Source organism: Natator depressus, chromosome 12 (genome assembly GCF_965152275.1).
Source record: "Natator depressus isolate rNatDep1 chromosome 12, rNatDep2.hap1, whole genome shotgun sequence".
NCBI classification, from domain to species: domain Eukaryota; kingdom Metazoa; phylum Chordata; order Testudines; family Cheloniidae; genus Natator; species Natator depressus.
This window is the reverse complement of record NC_134245.1, coordinates 8,868,940-8,889,913: the sequence shown is the minus strand read 5'-3', so window position 1 is coordinate 8,889,913 and position 20,974 is coordinate 8,868,940. Positions and strand designations below refer to the sequence as shown.

General features: G+C 45.5%; 1 protein-coding gene across 2 annotated transcripts in view; it reads left to right on the top strand.

Moving 5' to 3' along the window:
* Nucleotides 1–19,234, top strand: part of GNAO1 (G protein subunit alpha o1) — a 295,457-nt gene extending 276,223 nt beyond the window's left edge. Inside the window, exons 7-9 of one of the 2 annotated variants that reach the window (XM_074968545.1) lie at nucleotides 6,583–6,736; nucleotides 16,640–16,863; nucleotides 18,049–19,234. In XM_074968545.1, the coding sequence (XP_074824646.1) occupies nucleotides 6,583–6,736; nucleotides 16,640–16,827 (342 nt within the window). In that variant the 3' untranslated portion in view covers nucleotides 16,828–16,863; nucleotides 18,049–19,234. Of the gene's footprint in view, nucleotides 1–6,582; nucleotides 6,737–16,639 lie in introns of both variants that reach the window. The other variant, XM_074968544.1, reaches the window with a different exon arrangement.
* The last annotated feature ends 1,740 nt before the right edge of the window (nucleotides 19,235–20,974 follow it).

Sequence of the window (20,974 nt, the reverse complement as noted above, 5' to 3'; positions counted from 1 at the left end):
ATTAAGGATAGAAAGGCGGCATGGGCCAAATCAGTGATCCCTGATGTAATTGTATTAGACAATGGACTTACAACAGGGATGAATTTGGCTCAATATATTCATTTTCATAATGCTAAATGAGGCTGAATGTGGAACTCTTTTCACCTATTACTCATACTTCCAGTGCTCATAGCATAATTACGTCTACTTTCAAAGGAAATTGCAGGGGAGCGGGGGTTAGGTCACATTGTCAAGCATTTTAGGCTTAACATTAATGTTTTCTATTTTATTATTATATGATTATCATCAACATGTACTAGGAGTAGAAATGTTGAAATGAGGTTTTAAAAATACATCAGTGAAACTCAGCTTTTTGGATTTAAACTTTACCCTGAAATGTTGGAAGCACTAAACACAATAGCCTTTGAGCTAGTGCAGGCGGATAGAAAGTGAAATGGACTAGAAACGGAGTGAAACAAACTGATCTGGTCTCAGGGTTCAAGTTCAATGAAGTGCAGGGTAGAAACAAACATGACCGAAAGGGTGTGAGCAGACATACGGCAAAGTCAACTCCACTTTTTTTAATTCTTTGTGGTTTAATTATCTAAGGGGTTCTTAGTGAGGCCAGTAAAGGATATGTATTAATCTATGTGGTTTAATTAGGCCTCTCACAAGACAGAGCCTGTTAGTGTGATGCTATTAAGTCTCCAGAGTGTGGACTCTAAATTGGTTAATCAGGCCATCTTGAGAGTCTCAAGCCAGCCAGTCTCAGTGTCACAGGCAGGACCAGAGCCCAGTTATTAAAGCCTCCAGGGCTATTATGAGCTGCAGGCTGCAGCCATAGCGAGCCAGAACCTTAGTACAGGGTAAGTCCACTTTGTGCCATGACAGCCATACAAAGCAGATTTAAAGCTGCCCTGTAGGGCAGCTCCCAGTCCCCCTGACTTAAAGACTAAGGCCATTATGTAGTATATTCCCTGCCCTCACAAGGCCTCTTCCTGTTCCTTATGCTAAAAGGGTCGGGGAAACAACTGAGAGAGGCTGCCATAAATCAGGGTAGCCCATGCTGGGGGAATCTTCAGCTGCCCGTTTAGGGCAGTTTTAAGGCCCTTTGCACTGCTCGGGCCATGCAAAGGGACCTTGTGGGCTACGATATGGCATGTTAATTGGTGCTTCTCCATTGTCCTGCAGTAGGACACTAATGTTAACCTAGCAGGATTGAGCAACTAATATATAAAGACCAATGTCCAGCTATAGAGAGAGGAGAAACTGCTCATTTTGTTAACAACTCTTTCCAACCTCATGAACTAAGAAAATGCCATAGAATATCAGGGTTGGAAGGGACCTCAGGAGGTCATCTAGTCCAACCCCCTGCTCAAAGCAGGACCAATCCCCAATTAAATCATCCCAGCCAGGGCTTTGTCAAGCCTGACCTTAAAAACTTCTAAGGAAGGAGATTCCACCACCTCCCTAGGTAACGCATTCCAGTGTTTCACCACTCTCCTAGTGAAAAAGTTTTTCCTAATATCCAACCTAAATCTCCCCCACTGCAACTTGAGACCACTACTCCTTGTTCTGTCATCTGCTACCACAGAGAACAGTCTAGAGCCATCCTCTTTGGAACCCCCTTTCAGGTAGTTGAAAGCAGCTATCAAATCCCCCCTCATTCTTCTCTTCCGTAGACTAAACAATCCCAGTTCCCTCAGACTCTCCTCATAGCTCATGTGTTCCAGTCCCCTAATCATTTTTGTTGCCCTCCGCTGGACTCTCTCCAATTTTTCCACATCCTTCTTGTAGTGGGGGGCCCAAAACTGGACACAGTACTCCAGATGAGGCCTCACCAATGTCGAATAGAGGAGAACGATCACGTCCCTCGATCTGCTGGCAATGCCCCTACTTATACAGCCCAAAATGCCATTGGCCTTCTTGGCAACAGCACACTGTTGACTCATATCCAGCTTCTCATCCACTGTCACCCCTAGGTCCTTTTCTGCAGAACTGCTGCCTAGCCATTTGGTCCCTAGTCTGTAGTGGTGCATGGGATTCTTCTGTCCTAAGTGCAGGACTCTGCACTTGTCCTTGTTGAACCTCAGATTTCTTTTGGCCTAATCCTCTAATTTGTCTAGGTCCCTCTGTCTCCTATCCCTACCCTCCAGCGTATCTACCTCTCCTCCCAGTTTAGTGTCATCTGCAAACTTGCTGAGGGTGCAATCCATCAGAGTTACAGAGCCAAATTGGGTGGCTGAATCAATTAATGGATAAAATTTCTTGACTACCTATCTGTCCAGTTACTTATCACTGTTTCCTAATGTCTCCATTACTTAAAAGATAACAATGCTCACTTGCTCTCTTGCCCTGGCCTCCTTCCTTCCTTACCACTCAGTGGCTTAGGGTATAGGTTTGAGTTTTCAAAATGAATGAATCTAGGTGAATGAGGGCACTATCGTGGGAAAGCCTGGAAAGAGCTAGCATTTACTTTCTGAACAGTTCTTGAACTAAAATTTGCTTTGAGTGGCTTCCAATGTTATGTAGTGATGCTTCATAATAAATTCATTGGCTAATGAATAATATTTACATCCATGACGACAAACCTGGCTCGTGGTTAGCTGAAAACAGCCATGTGACAGTCAAAGAGATTCTGTTATTTACCACCACAGAGTTGGCCAATCACATACATGCAGACAAGTGCATTCTGACTGGCTGCAGCTAAATTCAATGAAAAAAATCTTCATCACCTGCTCAAGAACTGCTTTACGTTTTGAAACATTTGAGGGGTTTCCATGTATTTGCAAAGGAAAATTTAGGAACTGGTCTTGCAAGAAGTCCACATGCCCCTGAAGTCACAGTTTGCGCATGGAGGATTTTCAGGATCAGATCCTCAGTCTAGTGTATTGTGGAATACCTGACCATGTTAGAAAGCAGGACACTCAGAATGTGTGTTATATTAACACCATACTTCAGTGGACACCAGCTATAGTGTTGATCCCACAGTGAAAAAAGTTTGGCAGGAAAAATTTATTTTTCCCCCATCAGAAAATTTCTACATGAATACTTTTCAGTCATTCAGCTATTTGATTCCTTTTCAATTCACGTTTAATAGAGGACAGTAAGGAGAGCTTGATTTATTTATTTAACTTGACTCAGGTAAAAATGTTTGCCCCTTTAACAAAGCACAGCAATGGGTAATGAATATCTATATGACACAACAGCCCCTCTCCTATTGAAACAAATCTCTGCCCTAACCAAAAAAAAAACAAAAACAAAAAAAAACCACACACACTAACCTACATGGATATTTAAATTCATAATGTAGTCCACTAGCTTCAGATAATAGTAACTGGCTCCTTCCTTTGAGCATGCTTCCAGACTTACTTCTGCTCTTGTTCTTTGGGAAATGTTTTACTGAAGAGTGAATCTTGCTTTGTGACCTGAAGATAGCAAGGGTAGGATTCTTATTGATCAACCTAGGGAATAGGTTACAGAGTTCTGGGGCCTGCAATTGACAAGGTTATTTTTCTAGCTCTGTCAAATTCATAAGTGACTCTCATAACTCCCATGACACATACACTGGTCTGAGAATCGATCTCTCGGTTGTTTGTGTGTCAGTCTCATTGCTCTTCTTCTAAAATGAGAAAGGGATAAAAGCCCTCCATATCTCTGTTTTCTTAACCCAGTGATATCTGTTTCCGTCTCCTTCCAGTGCAGGTTTGTTCCAAGTGGTACATTTAATAGCGTTGTGTCTAGTTTCGTTTTAAATGACTTAAGCAGTAGAAATGCCATCAGCTCTCTTGGGAGACTATTCCACAAAGAAATAGAATTCACTGCTGGGCAAATGTAACTATTGCACTGCATGACTTTGACAAAGGACAACATTTTCATCTTAGCCTTAACTAGGGCCCTGTTTTTTGTGCTTGTGGTTTTGTCGGTACAATAATCAAAGAGGCAAATTTGCACTGGCAATTTATGGACACAAAATGTGTGACCGGTGTCTAAAATCTGGCCTATGATTGTAAGAAGAATGATAGCAAATGGCATTTGGATTTTTTTTTTTAAAAGGTAAGTTTATGCAGAGAAAAAAAGTTTACTGTTGAAAGGACCTGTGGTACAGTATATCCTTGTCTTTGCTGCAGTCCCAGCAGTCCCTACTTTAATGACTTGTGTATATAACTGTTCATATAAACTAAGCATCTCAAGCCATTGAACATGATGGAATGCAATTGAAGCAGTGAAAGAGTCAAAACACTGTTTCGTGATATTCTGTGATTTCTGGCAGCTAATTCACACTAGTTCAACCTTGTCTTGTCTTTTTTTTTTTTTCTTTTCATTGCTTTCTGGTGACAAGTCCTATAGCATCATTAAAAAAAACCAGACCTCATGTGACCCTCACCAGATTACGAGAGGGACATTTAATTAAGAAGCTGCCGAGAAGCCACTAAACGCAGTGTTCGGAGTAGCATCCAATACAAAGAGATTCACTAAAACTCTCTTAGGGCTTGTCTGCACGAACAATAAGACTGCAGCAAGCTGGGGGTGAATCTACTCCACACTAACCTGGCGTGGTCTAACTGTTCGTGTGCACTCTGCTGACACATTAACAGTTCGTTAATGGGGCTAGCTCAAAGTTCTCAAACAAACTCTTAGCACGCGTCAGCAGGGTGCACACAAACAGCTAGACAACGGCAGGCTCCCATCGGGTAGATTCACACCCCAGCTTGGCATGATCTAATTGTTTGTGTAAATAAGCCTCTCAGTCAAAGTCCTGGCACTGAAGAGCTTCCCGATAGGAGCAATGTCTCTCAGGTAACCAGCAACAGAGTGATATCAGGAGGGCAGTGACACTGGCCAATGAACAGAAGTTTGGTTCATTTTACATCTTCAATATGTTGAATCCTTTAGGGCCAGGACTCTTAACAATGCCTGCTCTTACTAGGAGATATTCAGAGACAGACTGAAGACTTTCAAGGGGGACAAGGGCATAGGATAGTGCTGACACAACAAACTCTGCTCCTTTCAAAACTAGGAGCATCACCATGATGTTTGTGTAGCATGAATGTAGCCCACAGTGGTTATGGAGGAGTAATGCCATGTGTCTGATGCTACTTGGCTGGCAGGTATCTACTGATGGATACATAGGTACTGTGTTCACGGTGGGAGCACAGGGCTACTTCAATACATGCCTCAATTTCCACTCCATCCTGGAGCCTCAGTAGTCCCTGATCTGGCATTCCTACAGTAGTGAGATTCACCACAGTACCCTTTTCTCCCCACGCAACCGAAAAAGTATGCTGCCTTGCAGAGCGAATGCCAGAGCAGGTGCTGCTCAGCGGAGCTCGGCAATTGAGCAGTCACCAGGAGAGATCACTGGGAAGTTTGACAGATTTTTTTCCCCCCCATTGAAAAAAATATATATATATTCATCACAACCAAAACTGCTCAGGAAACAGGGTTGGGTTTGACAAATTTTCCATCTCAAAACAAATGTCAAGAGAAAAGTCTCAAAGTTGTTGGACTGTTTTGTTTCAACATTTTCTAAATGAAAGAATTCTGGTTCAGAACAACTTTTCATTTAAAAAAATGAAAGCGAGTCAGACTGGACCAAAAGGGTTAAAAAGGACAAAAAAAGATCAAAATGAAACATTTCAAAAATAATCAAAAAAGTTACAACTGACCCAAGACCAAAAAGTCCAGTTTTTCAGTTCACAAATATTTGAGATTGATTTTTTGTCTTATTTGAGATGGGAAAAAACAGCACACTCTTGAAAATGTTTACAGGGTGGGAAAACTGTTTTCCACCCAACTCTACTCTCCACTGCATAATGGTGGCCAGCAAGATGCAAAACTGAGCATGGAAGCTTCTGTTTTCCCTGCCTCATGTAGGAGGTGAGGCACCATTCCACCCAGCAGAAAAGACAGGCCATGCAATGTAGGGCTTGGGTATCTGAGGAAGGACTTTGTTATGATTTCATTAAATAGGTTGATTTGATGGGGGTGAGAAAGGGCCTACAGTCTGCTTTATTCTCCAGTCCTGACCATTTTCTAGTTCCCCTGAATTTGAAAGCAAGATCGATCACTTTATGACCAACAACAACAACTTGTAATTCTGCAGACTAAGAGGAGACTAATGAAATGTCATGCTTCTGGGCACCCATGGATAACTGCAAGATTCATGAAGTATGCACCTCCACCCCCATGTTCTGCACTGTACAGGTGGTCAGATACATTATGGAGGCTTTTCACCTTTCTTAGAAGCTTCAGGTATTGGTCATGGCTAGAAGCAGACCTTTGGTCCAATCAAGAATGGCAAATGGTAGGTCGTGTCATCATGGGAGGCTCTGTTGCGGTCCTGTGCCCTCTACTAGGATTCTGTTCTGTTGAATACTAAGTAACTTCAAGTGGATTTGATCTGAAGAGAATAAAACTGTCTCCTTGTCTTTTGTAACTGTCTTGTGTTATATGAGTGTCCTGTGTTAGAAAATGTGTTTTCTAACCATTTCCCAGAGTTTGGTTTGGTAAACAGTCTCCTTTCCTAAATCTAACTTTTTCTTTCTCTCTCTCTCCCCCCCTGCCTGTCTCTTTTCCTTTCTGACCTGCTTCCTGGTGTAGAACCGCATGCATGAGTCTCTCATGCTCTTCGACTCCATCTGTAACAACAAATTCTTCATCGATACCTCCATCATTCTCTTCCTCAACAAGAAAGACCTATTTGCCGAGAAGATCAAGAAATCACCTCTGACCATCTGCTTCCCTGAGTATACAGGTATGCGTCATGACTCGGACAGCCCAGCCTACCAGTCAGGAAGCAAAAGATGAAAGAAGTAATCTTGCAACACTGGGGTGCAGAGGAGAAGTGACACTTGATGTGTCCTAAAGTTATATGGTGCCTTGAGGGGGTGTCTGTATTGATGGGTGTCTTATGGACAGTTCTTGTGGGGGTAACACTGAATGGTCCTATGCTGTCCATGGGACACGCAAACCTCAAGACACCATATGAACTTATGAAGCATCAAAATACAAAACTCCACCAATAACTAATGGAGTAATATAACAACGTTAATTGTAGTAATATTAAGAATTTTTTTCCTCCTTCCTTATAAGCTCACGATCAAACTCTGCCCATGGATCTACTTCTGATATGTTTAGCAGGTTCAACTTTCAAGGGAATCACCAGCCAACGATTGTAAGATTCTAGTCCTGCAAAGACTTACACACATATAGGAGCATAGGGACCTCCTGGGTCATTGAGACCAGTCCCCTGCTATGGCAGGCAACTCTGTCTTATCATCCCAGTCAAACTTATACACATGCCTAACTTTACTACTGTGAGAAGTCCCACTGAAATCAATGGAACTACTCAGGGTTGTAAAGTTCGCTACATGTGTAGGTGTTTGCAGGACTGGGGCCTGAGTTACCTACTGACAGTATGGCCCCTTCTTCGAGAGGGTGGGGTCTTCAGACCAATCCATCTTCTGGTGTTTGCTTTGGCTACAGCTGGTTGGTTGTCAGAGCAAAAAGATGCCAAAAGGTCATTTTTTTGTTTAAGGGAAATTCATGGCACACAATAGTTTAATGGATATTAAGTTGTTTGTTGTGGGAAATTATGAGAAGTCAAATATCCTTTACAGCACAATATAAACTACTGAACTCCACTGAGTAACGTTTATCAAACAATTTAAACCCTTCAAGAAAAAAAGAAAAAAGAAACCACCAGACTGCATTAAACTGATAGGCAGCTACGTTGTCTAAAAGTTCACAATGGAGTCTTGCTCCTGTAGCAAGATGGCTGGGATGACAACGACCAATGATTTTTATAGTGAAAACACCCTAAAAGTTAGTGATTTTCTCATAGAAGTAATGGCTATGACAAACATACAGCCTAGTTATGGCAGACTCTTCTCTCCAACAGGAGCATAGGCGTTACCAGACTGGATCAGACATGTGGTCCATCTAAACCAGTATCGGGCTTCCAACAATGGCCAGTACTAGATGTAAGGTGTAAGAACCCCAGAAGTAGGTAGATGTTGGATAATTACATATGTCAATCTGAGATCTCTTTATACGAGACCTACAGAGAGAACTTTACTGTGCATGTTTAGAGCAACATACAATCTTTAACTAATCAACATCACCCTGGTGAGATAAGAACGATTACCTTCATTTTACAGAGAAGCGTCCAAAGACACACAATACGTCAGTGGTGGAGCTGGGTCTAGAAGGCATATTTCCTCAACTGTTTGTCTTGCCTACTTTATTAGACGGTGCTGCCCTTCTGGTCTCTTGCCTGAGACTCCACAGCAAAATAAAAGCAGAGGATGCAGGACATTCCGACTGCAAGTCCCGTGCTCATGCATCCAGATCATAGTGCCAAAGTGAATGGTTTGCCCCAGAATTGGCATCTTTAGCAAAAATCCAATGTTAGTGATGTTACCATCCAAACAAATGGAGAGTGAGCCAGTTGAGGGAGTGAAAAGCACAACAGACTTTGGCAGGATTATTTTACACTCTTGAGTCTGTGTGTGTGTTGCAGAGGGACTCTCACACTACACTTTTACACATCATTCAGCTAAATCATATGCTACCTTTGCCCTCAACCAAATCCGTACACACAGATCCATGCATATTAAAGGGCAGAATGCAAGGTAAGTACATAACTCCCAGAAGTGTGCACTATGCGGATGACAGAAAGAAGAAAAAAGCCTTTAATGTAGAACATTCCAGTAGTTAAAATTGGCCAGCCCCAGAGCAGAGGGAAAATGAGGCTTCCACCCACAGTTACACAGTTAAGACTGGTCAGCCATTTGAGTAGTCCAATTGGCCAATCATTCCCCTTCTTGAATAACGAGGATGACGTTTGGATTTTGCAAAGAGGACATGATTGTGAGACATGAAAATAAGAGTCTGGTTTGTGACTGAATCGCAGAGAAGAACAATATATTTTATTCCTCATCTTAATTATTTATTAATGGCAAAATCATATTTTTCTTTAAAAAATTAAGCGGGGGAGAAACTTAACCCTTGCGACTGGCAGCTCAGTTGGCCACTATGGCATTAGGATATTAAGGGTTTCAAGTCATTCATTGAAACACTCACTGTCTGTGGAAGAACCAGCTATACTCTGAGCCCTATGCCTGCACTTCTTAAACCAACCTGAAGAAGGGCTCTGGGTACGCATGAAAGCTTGTCTCTCTCACCAACAGAAGCTGGTCCAATAAAAGCTATTCCCTCACCCACCTTGTCTCTGTAACACCCTGAGATCAACATGGCTACAACAACATTGCATGCTTCATAAACTGTGTTATTTTGTGTCTTTGGTAAGGTTTCTAGCCTACAGCCCTTACTCACGAGAGAAAAGGCTGCAGGATTGGGCCCGCTGGTTCTTAAAGTGGAGGGATGTTTTTAGAAGCTTTTCTGCTGATTTGTTTCTCACATATTTACTCCCTTGAAAATGTTTAGGTTTTGTGAAATTTCAGGAGAAAGGCATTCTGCGGGCAAAAAGCTGTGAAATCACAAAATCCCAGGTTTGCCTGGGGAAAACAGCTTGGCTTGGAAAACATAGCATGGAAAGGTCTTGGAAACCAAGAAAGAATTCTGAATTTATAACAAGAGGCAAAACTGCTCAAAATTCTGAAGGTTTCAAAAGTTGTTGTAAATATTTCATATACCTCTGAAATCTCTCTTCTAGAGCTCAGCTTTAGTGATCATAAAGGGGATTCTTTCGTAAGGCTGCTGGACACAGACAGACCCCCTGGTCGTTCTCTCTGATTCCAAGACTAACACAGCCAATGCTGCTTAGTGCCCACCAACAGGGTCTCCCTTTGTCCTGGTCAGGAATAAGCAAGAATGGAATGGACTGCTGTCTATCAAATAATCCTCCATAGCTCTCAAACAAGTTTCTACACTGCGGGGGCACCTCTTTGTGGCAACATCTGGGGATCAGCTCTCACCTGGTCTGATGCCCTCTCCATTAGTTGCTTGCTCCATGGCCTCTCTCTGAACTTGAGGTGCTCCCTCTTCATGTCTTGGCCCTTCAGCCAGGTTACTATAGTCCTCCGCTTCTGGGGTGTCAAAGTCCCACTGGACAAATTGTCTTATCTGTGGTTTAGCCAATCTTCTGATCCACTTTGAAGTTTGGGCCACTTTCCCAGTGGCCAATAGGGGAACCAAGGCCCACCCACTACTCTGGGTTCCAGCTCAGGGACCCTATCCCTAGGAACCACAGTCTGCTCAAGCTCTGGTCCTGTTGCTGTGTCCCTGAGCTCTTTCCTACCTCTCCTCTCTATCTTCTGGCCCATTTCTGGGTTTACCCCTGGAGCTTCCTCCACTTCCTGGGGCTACTTCACCCCTCTCAACTTCCTGCCAGAGTCTGTAATCCAAGGCAAGATACCAGGGCTTACTCTCCCCCTAGAACTCCTCCTTGTCCCTAGCCAACTCCCCTCCCCTCCCCTCCCTCTGGGGTAACTACAGATCACCTTCCTAGAGCCCTTTTCTCTTATCACCAGCTCCCTCTGTTTATAAGCCTAGCCAAGCTCCTCCCCCAGCTGGGTTTCATCAGCTATCAGCAGGGTGACCATATTTCCCTGTGGTGAATACGGGACACCTGGGAAAATTACTCGTATTCAAGTGAGTTCCATGGCAATCAATCAGAACTATGCAGTACAAACTTTCAAATTAACATCAAGTTGACTGAGCCCCTGTTTAAAAGAAATACTGCGTAGTTGGATTCTTTTTATTTACCTTCTTATCTTTAAGGCTTTAGTGTTCACACAGGGAGAGGTGACACACACACACACACACACTCCTGTACACCTCTCTCACACGGCGGGGTGGGGAGGTGACCGACTGATCCAACCCTCCAGGTGCTCTCTGCCCTCCATGCCTGGCTGGAACCCCCGGGATTCACCCGCCTATCCTGATACCTGGTGCCACGTCTTCCCGAGGCAACACGTGGAGGGGCATGCAGGGTCACATCCCGCCCCACACACACACAGATTTCTGCCAGGATTCACACCAGAATGTGGCCAGCAGCAGCCTTTTGACACAGTGTGGGCAGGAAGGGACAGGAGCTGCTTCCAGCTGCAGGAGGGGGAAGGGATGGCCTCGCCCATGTCTTTGCAGAGCTCATCTTCCTCCCCACCCCACCCCCGCTCCCCCATGGCTGGAAGCAGCTTGTCCCTTCCTGTCCGCACAGTGTCGAAAGGCAGCTAACACCTCCAAGCTGCTGCTGGCCACTGACATAACCCAGCCGCCCCCTGTCCCCCGGCTATAGCGCGGGCAGGAAGGGGTTAAGCCCTAAGGATGCATTGTGCGCCAGGGCCCAGGGAACCTGACTGCAGGGGCTACAGCGAACCTGGCCAGAGAGATGGCTCAGCAGGAGCGGGTGCCTAGGGGACAGAGCAGCCCCGGGCTCCCTGGGGGCAGGACCCAGGCTGGGGGGGGGAGTGAAGAGGGGGCTAAGCCCCTGCCCAGGGCGCTGCTGTGGAGCCTGCAGGGTCGGGGCGTGAACAGGCTGGAAATCGCTTCCCCCACCACACTCCAGAGCTTAGCTGAGGGGCGGAGAGGCTGCCCCGCGCCAGCGCTGTGCGGGGCTTTGGCACATGCAGGGCTCGGCTCCTCCTGGCCAGCGCCCCGGGCAGAGGGCTTTGGGCTTTCCCGGGGCACCAGCCCAGCCAGAGGCAGTGAAGGAAGGAAGGAAGGAGCCTGCCGGCCAGGCTGTTGGCTCCGACCAGGGCTGGTTCTCCGTGCAGCGCTGGGAGCGGGACGCCGCCGGGGGGAGATGGAGGAGCGGCGGGGCTGGGGGGGGGGTGAAGAGGCAAAGCAGGGAGAGGACAGCGAGGGGGGGTGCATGTAAAGGGCCAATGGGTGGGCAGCAAAGGCGACACATCATCGGCTGCTGCCTGGCGCCTGCCCGCACTCACCAGCCACCGCAGCACACAGCCAGTGCCAGCCGGAAACGGGAGCGGGGTCGGGGCCCTGCTGGTCGAGAGCCGGCACGCAGCGGGGGCTGCGCGGACAAACCAGCAGGGGGAGCGACCAGCCCCACACGCTGCAGCTGTGCCCCACCCCCAGCCTTGCACCCCCACCCCCATTGTCAGCCACTGGACACCCCCCCACACTCACTGCTGGTAGGCGGGCAGCGGGTGAGCAGGGATCTGGCAAGCAGCAGGACCTGCCAGTACTGATGGGGGGCAGGATATAGAAAATACTGGACAATTTGCCTGTTTTTAGGAAAAAGTCGGGACACCTGCAGGAGGGCTTAAATATGGGGCTGTCCCTTTAAAAACGGGACATCTGGTCACCCTAACCATACAGGCGGCCTCTGGAGGAAAGCCAGGGCCTGACAGGTAATTAGCCTGTTTTACTTGTTCGGGCCGTGTCAGGGGTGAACACCCCATCACACCCTCTCAGAAGTTAGAAGGGTTCTTACTGAGTGATTATAGAGTGCTCAGGCCTAGATCCTCAAAGGTAATTAGGCGCCTTGAAATCAATGGGAGTTAGGCACCTAAATACCTTTGAGACACTGGGCCTCAGTCCCTTTCTCACAGGGATTCAGCCTGCTGCTTTCACCTCATTCCTAGCCCCAGCCAGTCCAGGAAGCAAGACTCGTGACTGGAGTCAAACTGATCTCGGGATATGCCACCAGTGAGTCATTTGGCTGGCCCTTGCTCTTGCTTTTTACATACAAACCTATGTAGTTGCTCAGTACAACAACATTGTCGGACATTTCTTCCGCTTACTGGATATCTCCTGACAGGATGCTCTTTTACACTAGTCAAAGAACAGTGCCTTGGGTGCGCTGACCCATGAGGTGCACCATGAGATGTATCAGTGCTTACTTATCAAATAGGCTGAAACAAATCAAATACAAGTAACGGAGTCGGGATTAATCCACCCAAGAGAATAGTTCCACTGGTCCTGAGGAAACCCAGGGATGGAGATAATCAGCTGCACCTGTTTAACAATCCTCTTGTGCACCCCAGCCGTCCCTCTACTGGAAGGAGAAGTGACTTCAGCTTCTTTCTAAATAGCCTTCCTCTTCTCTTCTTTCACCCCTTCTCCCCCAGCTTTGCACTTCTCCAGGGGATGGGCTGGGTGCTCAAAGGAGATGAAAAGCAGCGTGGAGCAGGGCCAGTAGCGTGGGGGAGAAGATGAAGAAAGAGGAGGCAAAGGAAAAGCTTTATGAAAGACAGACCCCTCCTGAGTTAAGTTTGGCCTTGAAGGACTGATCTGTCTGACACAGAGGCTTTTCCACGGGTGCCAAATTTTTGTCCAAATCGGATCAATGCCATTTTACAGAGCACTATAATCCACATCATCTTGTGTACGACTGCTGATTACATCTTCCAACACACCTGAGAACTTATCATCCCCTCATATGGGCTTCCCTGGGGTTTGGATGCAGGTAGCCAGCAGGCTAATTGGGCCCCAGCTGTGCTCCCATTCCCAAGAAAATGGCAATATTATCCCTGTTTAGGGTACAGTACAGCAGACTATGTGCATGCCCTCTGAGGCTTAAGCCAACCACCCTCTCTCCTTCAGATGTGACCTAACATGGGGATGTTCATTTCTCCAAGAAATAGCATTAAAATAAAGGAACAGAGCCAGAGAAGGAGAGCTTGAAAAGGAAAATAACTCTCCAGATCGTAGCAGCTCTTCAGAAGATTTCATTTGCATTTCAGCAAGGGGCCAGGCCTCAACGCTCTCACCATCATAAGCTGCTTAGTGTAATAACATGTATTCTTCAGCTGTAACAACTGACCCTCTGCCCTCTCCAGACCATCAAGCCAACATTTGACAAAGATTTCAAGTTCTGCCCTAATAGGCTGTAGGAGCTGATAGGCCCCTTAGAGAACACAGGCCCTTCTGGACATTTCTTTTTACACAGTACAAACTGTTGCAGCAGCATGTGGAGTGGGACCTCAAAACGGGCCCACGACAGCGCTGGCCTCCACTCACACCCTGGCTGGGGTAAGGTGACGAGGTTCTCAAAATGAACCCCCAAAAGCCTGTCACTGAAGACCGGCGGGGAGGGGGTGAGACCTGTGACATGGGTGGGACCAGGCTGCTGGCAGAGGGTGGAGCTCTCACCCCAGTCAAGGGGCTATTTCCCTTACCCCTGCCCAGAAAGGAGCCTGGTGCTTCTTCCCCAGTGGGGAGTCCACTTGTCCTCTCCCCTCCTTCCTGGGCTAGGTCTACCACAGGCAGGGCCTCACTCTTGTCAGCCTGGGTGATGCCACCACCTCCCAGCCTGGCAGTAGTGCAGCTGGCGTGACCCAGCAGCCCCTGGTGAGGGTGGTGCCCATGCCTGGAATCAAAATGGAACACCACTCTGCAGCCATCTTGTCGGTAATTTTAATTAGTCAGTACTTAGCGGTGTGCGTGTTGGTTTTGCATCTGGTTGCACCTGTCAAGTCTATTCTCCCCAATCTATTTGATTAACATTACAAGCCTGATTCCGGTCTCCATTACAGCCGTGTAAATCAGGAGTAATTCCATTGTACCAAGGGAGGAGAAACTGGCCCTGTTGGTCAGTGTTGTAGGGTGGTTATTAGAAGCGCCTGATGCCCTGTGAAACGCGACTGATGTGATTCATAGGCAACCTCCATTTCTCACAGGTTATTATAGTTTCCATTGTAATAGCACTGACCATAATAATTCACTTACTGGGCATTGCTGGAACTGCTGGATACTTCTGTAGGAGTCCTACAGCTGAGTGCCACTCTCAGTGCACAGGTGTAACCCTGGAGGAAGTCTATGAACATTAAGGAATTTACTCTGGCTGTATAGTGATGTAACTGTGAGTATAATGAGGGCCTAGGCCCAGATTCACAAAAGTATTAAGGAACTAGCACTGCTTTCAATGGAAGCTCGAAGCCTAAATACCTTTGTGCATCTGGGCCTAGAGTCCAAATCTGAGTTTGGTGCCTTGTGGTTCTTGGCTTTCCCTGTTGCATTATGTCTCTAATCACTACAGCAACAGAAGGAGCATGGGGGATGCCGCTCCCAGGTTTGCTATAGGGATTTGGGTTGCAAGTGAAATGCAGAAAATCAAGCTCACGTATAAGCCTCTAATATGTTTTCATTTCAGCTTGTAGCAGTAGTTCCATGGACGCACCCGTGATCATTTCCCCCCTTTGTAACGCTTGTGGAAAGGATCAACATGTTCCAAGCGGATCTCCATGGGCCCAGTTACTTTTCCCAATGCATTAACTGGGGCAAAATAGTGAGATTCATCAGCGTAGCTTGGACTGTAGTAACCTGGGGGTGGGTGGAGCTTTGGCTGAATCAAGTACAATTGGTGCTTAGGGGAGGTCTACGCTTAAAAAGCTTCACTGTAGCGCTTTTAGTGAAGAGTAGCTAACCCATCTCCCCAAGAGGTGGTAGCTATGTTGACAGGGAAGCCCTCCTATTGATATACACTGACCTAGCCCCTAGTGTAGACAGCGCTATCTGCATCACTCAAGGGTCTGGATTTTTCACCCCCCGAGCGACGTAGTTATCCCGATGTAAGTTTGTAGTGTAGACCTGGCCTTCGTTTTCCATGTTTGTACTGATGCGCACTGATTAGCAGTTCCCAGCTGTTCCCGTGAAGTCACTGTACCTGACCCCGCTGTCGCCGGTGTCAATTAGGAGTAACTCCATTAAAGTTAGTGCATTACAAAGCAGGTCTGAGCACTAACTTTCTGATGCTTTTCCTCTCGCACCATCTCTTTGTTTGTTCTCCCCCTATTGATAATGTGGATCCCAGTTGGAGAGACAAATATCAGAGCTTCCAAGATAGTTTCAGTGCATTAATCTTTGATGTGACCAGCAAAATTAGAACAAACAGCGGATTTGGCCCTTTTGGGTGTCTTTGCAATGGATAAAGAAGGCCGTCACGCTTGTCTAGTGTGTTTGGTTTTTAATTTTTCTGCTTATTTTTCACCTCAGAAATATCAGGACTATCAAGTCTCATCTCCCCTGGGGTTTCTGGAAGTCTCCTGGTGGTGCGGAGACCTGGAGGGGGAAGCTTTCTATAACTTTAATTAAAGGGATGCAGAATCCTGAATCTTTAAGAGGGAGGTTCATTCCTCCCAGCTGTTCATTCAGGTGTTTGCGTTAAATAAGAGTTTAAAAACAAAAACAATGAGCAAGATCTTCAGCTTGTGTAAACAAGTCAGTGGAGTTAGCCAATTTACACTAGCTAAGGCTCTGATCCAAAGAGTTTTGAAATCCCTTTTCTTCTCTGATGCTCACGTTTCATTTGCAGTGTTATTATCCCATTAGCTCTCCAGCTATCTATAGAGTCTTCTGGGAAAAGAGAGTGGGGGCGGGGGGTAGATGAGACCTGGTTTTCTAATGTGAGCTCCGAGCAGTACAAAATGCCTTCTTCGTGCATCATCTTTTCCCCTTTATGGGATAATACACCAACCCCTCTTCCAGATCTCCCTAGAGCAGTGGTTCTCAGGTCCCCGCTTGCGGCCCAATCAGCACCCAGCTGCGGCCCCTGTGACATCCTCAGGGCCATACCGGTAGTATGTATGTTGTGTGGATCCACATAACACAGAGAAAGCTGCATATGCAGCCCACAATGGTAAAGAGGTTGAAAACCACTGCCCCAGAGCGTGCTCATGCCTGCAAGACCTCTGACGGGATTCTCTTTCTTTTCCTGTTTGTTTGCCTGCAGGCCCTAACACTTATGAGGATGCAGCGGCATATATCCAAGCACAATTTGAAAGCAAAAACCGCTCCCCCAACAAGGAGATTTACTGTCACATGACTTGTGCGACGGACACGAACAACATCCAGGTGGTCTTCGACGCGGTCACCGACATCATCATTGCCAACAACCTCCGAGGCTGTGGCTTGTACTGACGCCTTCTCGTCCTGTATAGCAAAGCAACTCCTTTGGTAATGATCACGGCGGGAGGAAAAAATTTTAAAAAAAGAAAAAAAGCGCAAAACAAAACAAAAACCAAATCAAACGACAAAAAACAAAATCATTATACTAATAATGCAAGCTGGTAAATAAAAAGGCATAATGACAAATTATATATATATATATATATATAAATAAATATATATATATATATACACACACATATAAAAAAAAAACCACCACCACCACAATCTTTTTAGTTTATCTCAAAGAGCTGTGGACAGAACTGATTTCTCTGACAGGCTTCAGCCCTCCCTGGTATTGTCACCAGTCATAGAAATCAAATCAATTAAATAAGCCAAGAAAAATTACGCTGACATTTGCTAAATGGTCTGCCCGCATTTTGAACCTAAAGGTATCCCAGGAGTTTTAAAAGGGATTGTTTTCTTAAAACAAAGAGCGGTAGTGTTATTTTTTTAACTCTTCTTTGGGGGAGTGGCTTCGGGGTAGAGGGGAAGGGGATTTTTTTTTCCTTCTTTCTTCCTCCCCATTCCAGTTTCTTGGATTTTTTAGGGACTGGTGTTAGGAAGCCGTAAGTCAGCTGGTGCCGCGCTGCAGTCTGCACCATGTGGGCTGGGCTCTCAGTGCCTCTCGGTTCTGTTCAGCTCTTGTGGGTTTCAAAAACAAACAAAGAAAAAGACAAAAAAATAAAAGAGAAAAAAGAAAGAAAAAAACAAACCCACACCACAATATTTTAGAACTTTTTTTAACCGGGACGCAGCAGGAAAGCATCCTTTATGTAACAAGCTCTTCACTTGTGGAATGTAACTTCCTCCCAAGTTAAAGCACAAGATGGGGAGCTTCAGGCTTTTTACCAGCGCAGGTTCTGCGAGAAAGAGGAGGGCCCCTAGTGGCAATCACACCACCCACACACCCACACCCACACCCACCCACACACGCGTGCCACAAAAAGACTGGGGGGAGGGATGTATTTGTCCATCAAATTCAAACCGTGTATCAGTGCCAACCTCACTTTCAGGTGGGCTTTGGGCAGGGGAGGGGAGATGCAATTTATTTTTGAACAGGGTTAATTAAGGACATTAACCATTGTGATACTGTTTTACTTGGCAGTGAGGGATTCCCCCTATGATTTAATTGATTTCTTGATTGATTTTTAATGTATTCAAGCCTGGGCTCCCTTCTCTCTCTCTCTCCAGACCACTTCACGGACTCTCCTGTTGGCGTTCTCCTTACCGGTAGCATGACCTTTTGGCCTTTTGCATAAGACACAGCCTTCCTTATTGAATCAATGTATAATGTTCTGAATATGGAATGATGGCTGTGTGTTTCCGTAGACTGCTGTAGATCTGGTTTTAGCTGAGTCTTTACATTTAGAAGCTAAAAGATTAAAAAAGAAGAAAAAAAAAGAAAAATGAAAAAAAAACGTTTTTTTCATGTGCTTTGTAGCTAAAAAAAAGAAAAAAGGAAAAAAAAAGAAAATATTCCTTTCCCATTTTCCCTTCCCCCCTTTATTTAAAAAAAGAAAAGAAAAATCTTTTGCAACCGTGCTAAGAGGTATTCTCCTCTTCTCCATTCCTCATTTTAACAGGAATGAATTTGCATTTGTTTTCATTTAATTTCCCTTTTTGTGTTTATTTGTGCCCTGCCTCTTTAAAAAGAAAAAAAAAAGGGGGGGGGGTCTTTATTAGCCTGGAGTGATAAGACTACAATGCAAGACCATGACTGTGGGTCAGGTATCCAGCAGGGGATGTCTTTCTGCTTTATATTTATTTATTCTTTTGCCCTAGTTTAATAATGACTCTTTGTTCTGAATTGTCTCTTTTGCGCTCCAGGTTTGTATCAAAAAAGCACAGTTGTCACTGGCCTGTAGTGGCCAAATTATCCAGAGATTTTCCCTCTCTTGACTTTTTTGCTCTGAAGAATACTGTGTATTACATACCAGATAGGCTTCCTCTTCTTTCTTTTATTGTTTTGGGGGTTGGTTTGGGAGACCTTAGAGGGATTATTTTTCTTTGGGTTTTTTTGTTTTGTTCGGATTTATTTTTGTAACTCTTTCCAGTGAATGCTTTTTTGTGCTGCTGTTTTCCTCCTCTGATCCTTCCTTTTAGTGAATGGTGTTTTCTCTCTCTCTCTCTCTCTCTCTCATGTGGGGATGTTTGTGCTGCAAAAACAGACAAAAAAAATACAAAAACAAAAAAACCCAAAAACAAAAAAAGAAAGAAAATGTTTAAAAAGTTTCACACACACACAGACACACACACACCAATCACAAAAAAAACTAAAAAAAAAAAAAAAAACCAAAATCAAATGTAGTGTTTACATTAAAGCCACCGTTTTCATGACCAATCCTTCATCATTTCTACTTTGATTAGTAATCAGACATCTTCACAGTTTCACTTTTCAGAGTTACCTTTGCTGAAGAAACCACACACCTGTTTAAAATAAAATGAATAAATAAAGAGGAAACTAAATATATATATATATAAAGCGCCAGGTCTTTCTAAGCCTTTCTATTACCAATCAGTGAGGTTTCTGTGATATATTAGACACTGCCAATCTCTTTCTCTGACTAATGGAAAATTCATGTGTAGCTCAATAAAGAGAATGTTTGTCTGTAATCCTGGTCTTTCACCTTCTGGTTTTCAGACTACAGTTATTTTATGACTATTTTTCTTTAATTAAGGAGGGGGGGAAGAAAAGAAAAAAGAACACAGTGGTGCCAATTCATATATTTCTTGGGGATGTGGGGGAAGGGGACAAATTCTGGTCCCTACCCCCGTTCCCACTTCTGGCAGGGACCCAGTTCCGCTCCGAAGTAAGTCATCCCATTTCCCCCCCACATGCACAGGAACCCTGGGTCTTGCTCATCCAGGGAGTCTCCCCTCTCTCTTACCCGCATCGGGCTGCACTCCACCATCCAGGAACAGACTCTCCATGTGGCAGGTCGCGAGGCCACTCACTGAAACTTGGCTCAGTCGCCCGTCCATCAGTATGGCAGGGCAGCTGCATCAAATCTCAGTAGCCATGCTTTGGATCTCCCTGGCAGCAGCAGGACTGATTTAGTGCGGGACCACTGCTTAAAAGCGGTCAGGCCATGCCACCCACCCACACCCACACCCCCCTCGGCTCTGGGGCCTATGGAACTTTGAGCCAGTGTAAAAATCCAGGGGAGGGGGCACATGCCCCCCAGCCCCTTCCAAATTGGCACCACTGCAAATTATTCCACCTCTTGTGTTGTTTCAAAAAGCTATCGGACACAGGGGCCAGATTTTTTAGAAAAACCTCGGCTCCCACTTAGGTCCTGGGATCAGTGGCTAGACCATGATGAGAACTCAGCCTATTGGATGAATGTCGGGTGCTTTTGGAAGTCTGGCCCCATTGTGGAAGCTGAGCACTAAAACATCTGGGCCCTGCGTGGCTCAGGAGATTGGGAATCGCAGGCCTTTTGGGTTTAAGCTAATTGTTCCCAGCCCACGGCCTGATCTTGCAAGTTGTATCGCATATAGACAGCCCCCTGCACCTATGCAGATTGCTGTTGGCCTCAGCGTGGCTCTGTGCAGGCACAGGGATCTGCCCACACAATACACCTTGCACGATCAACGCCCAGGGCAGAAGCATCTGGATGTTGTTGCCACCTGATGGTTGCTGGTAGCCTATGTGAAATGGATTTGGTAGTCTTGATCAAGTGTGTCCCATGGAATACCACCGTCGACGCTCATTGCAATCTCATTGGCTGTCTTGAGCACGCACAGCAGCCAAGGATGGAATACATAGAATCTGAACTGTCTTCTGCTCCCTCGGGGATGGCCTCCAGGTCAGGTTTGAGGCACACTAGCAGGAAAGCGGAGGGAGGAAGCTGTCACGGTCAGCACCTTTGCTGTGCCGGCTTGCTGGAGAAAGAGACATCTTGAGTCTCAAAAGGCTGCCAGCCACATACCTTTCAGCATCATTGAAGTGGGTGGAACATTTTAATGCCCTGTAAAATGGGGATGTTGATTCATACACCTCCTGTGTAAGATGCTTTGAGATCTAAGGCTTGACAAGTACTATGAAAAAGCTAGGAATTTATTAGTAATAATAATTAAATTAAAAAAAAATCATCACAGAAACTGGATCATCCCA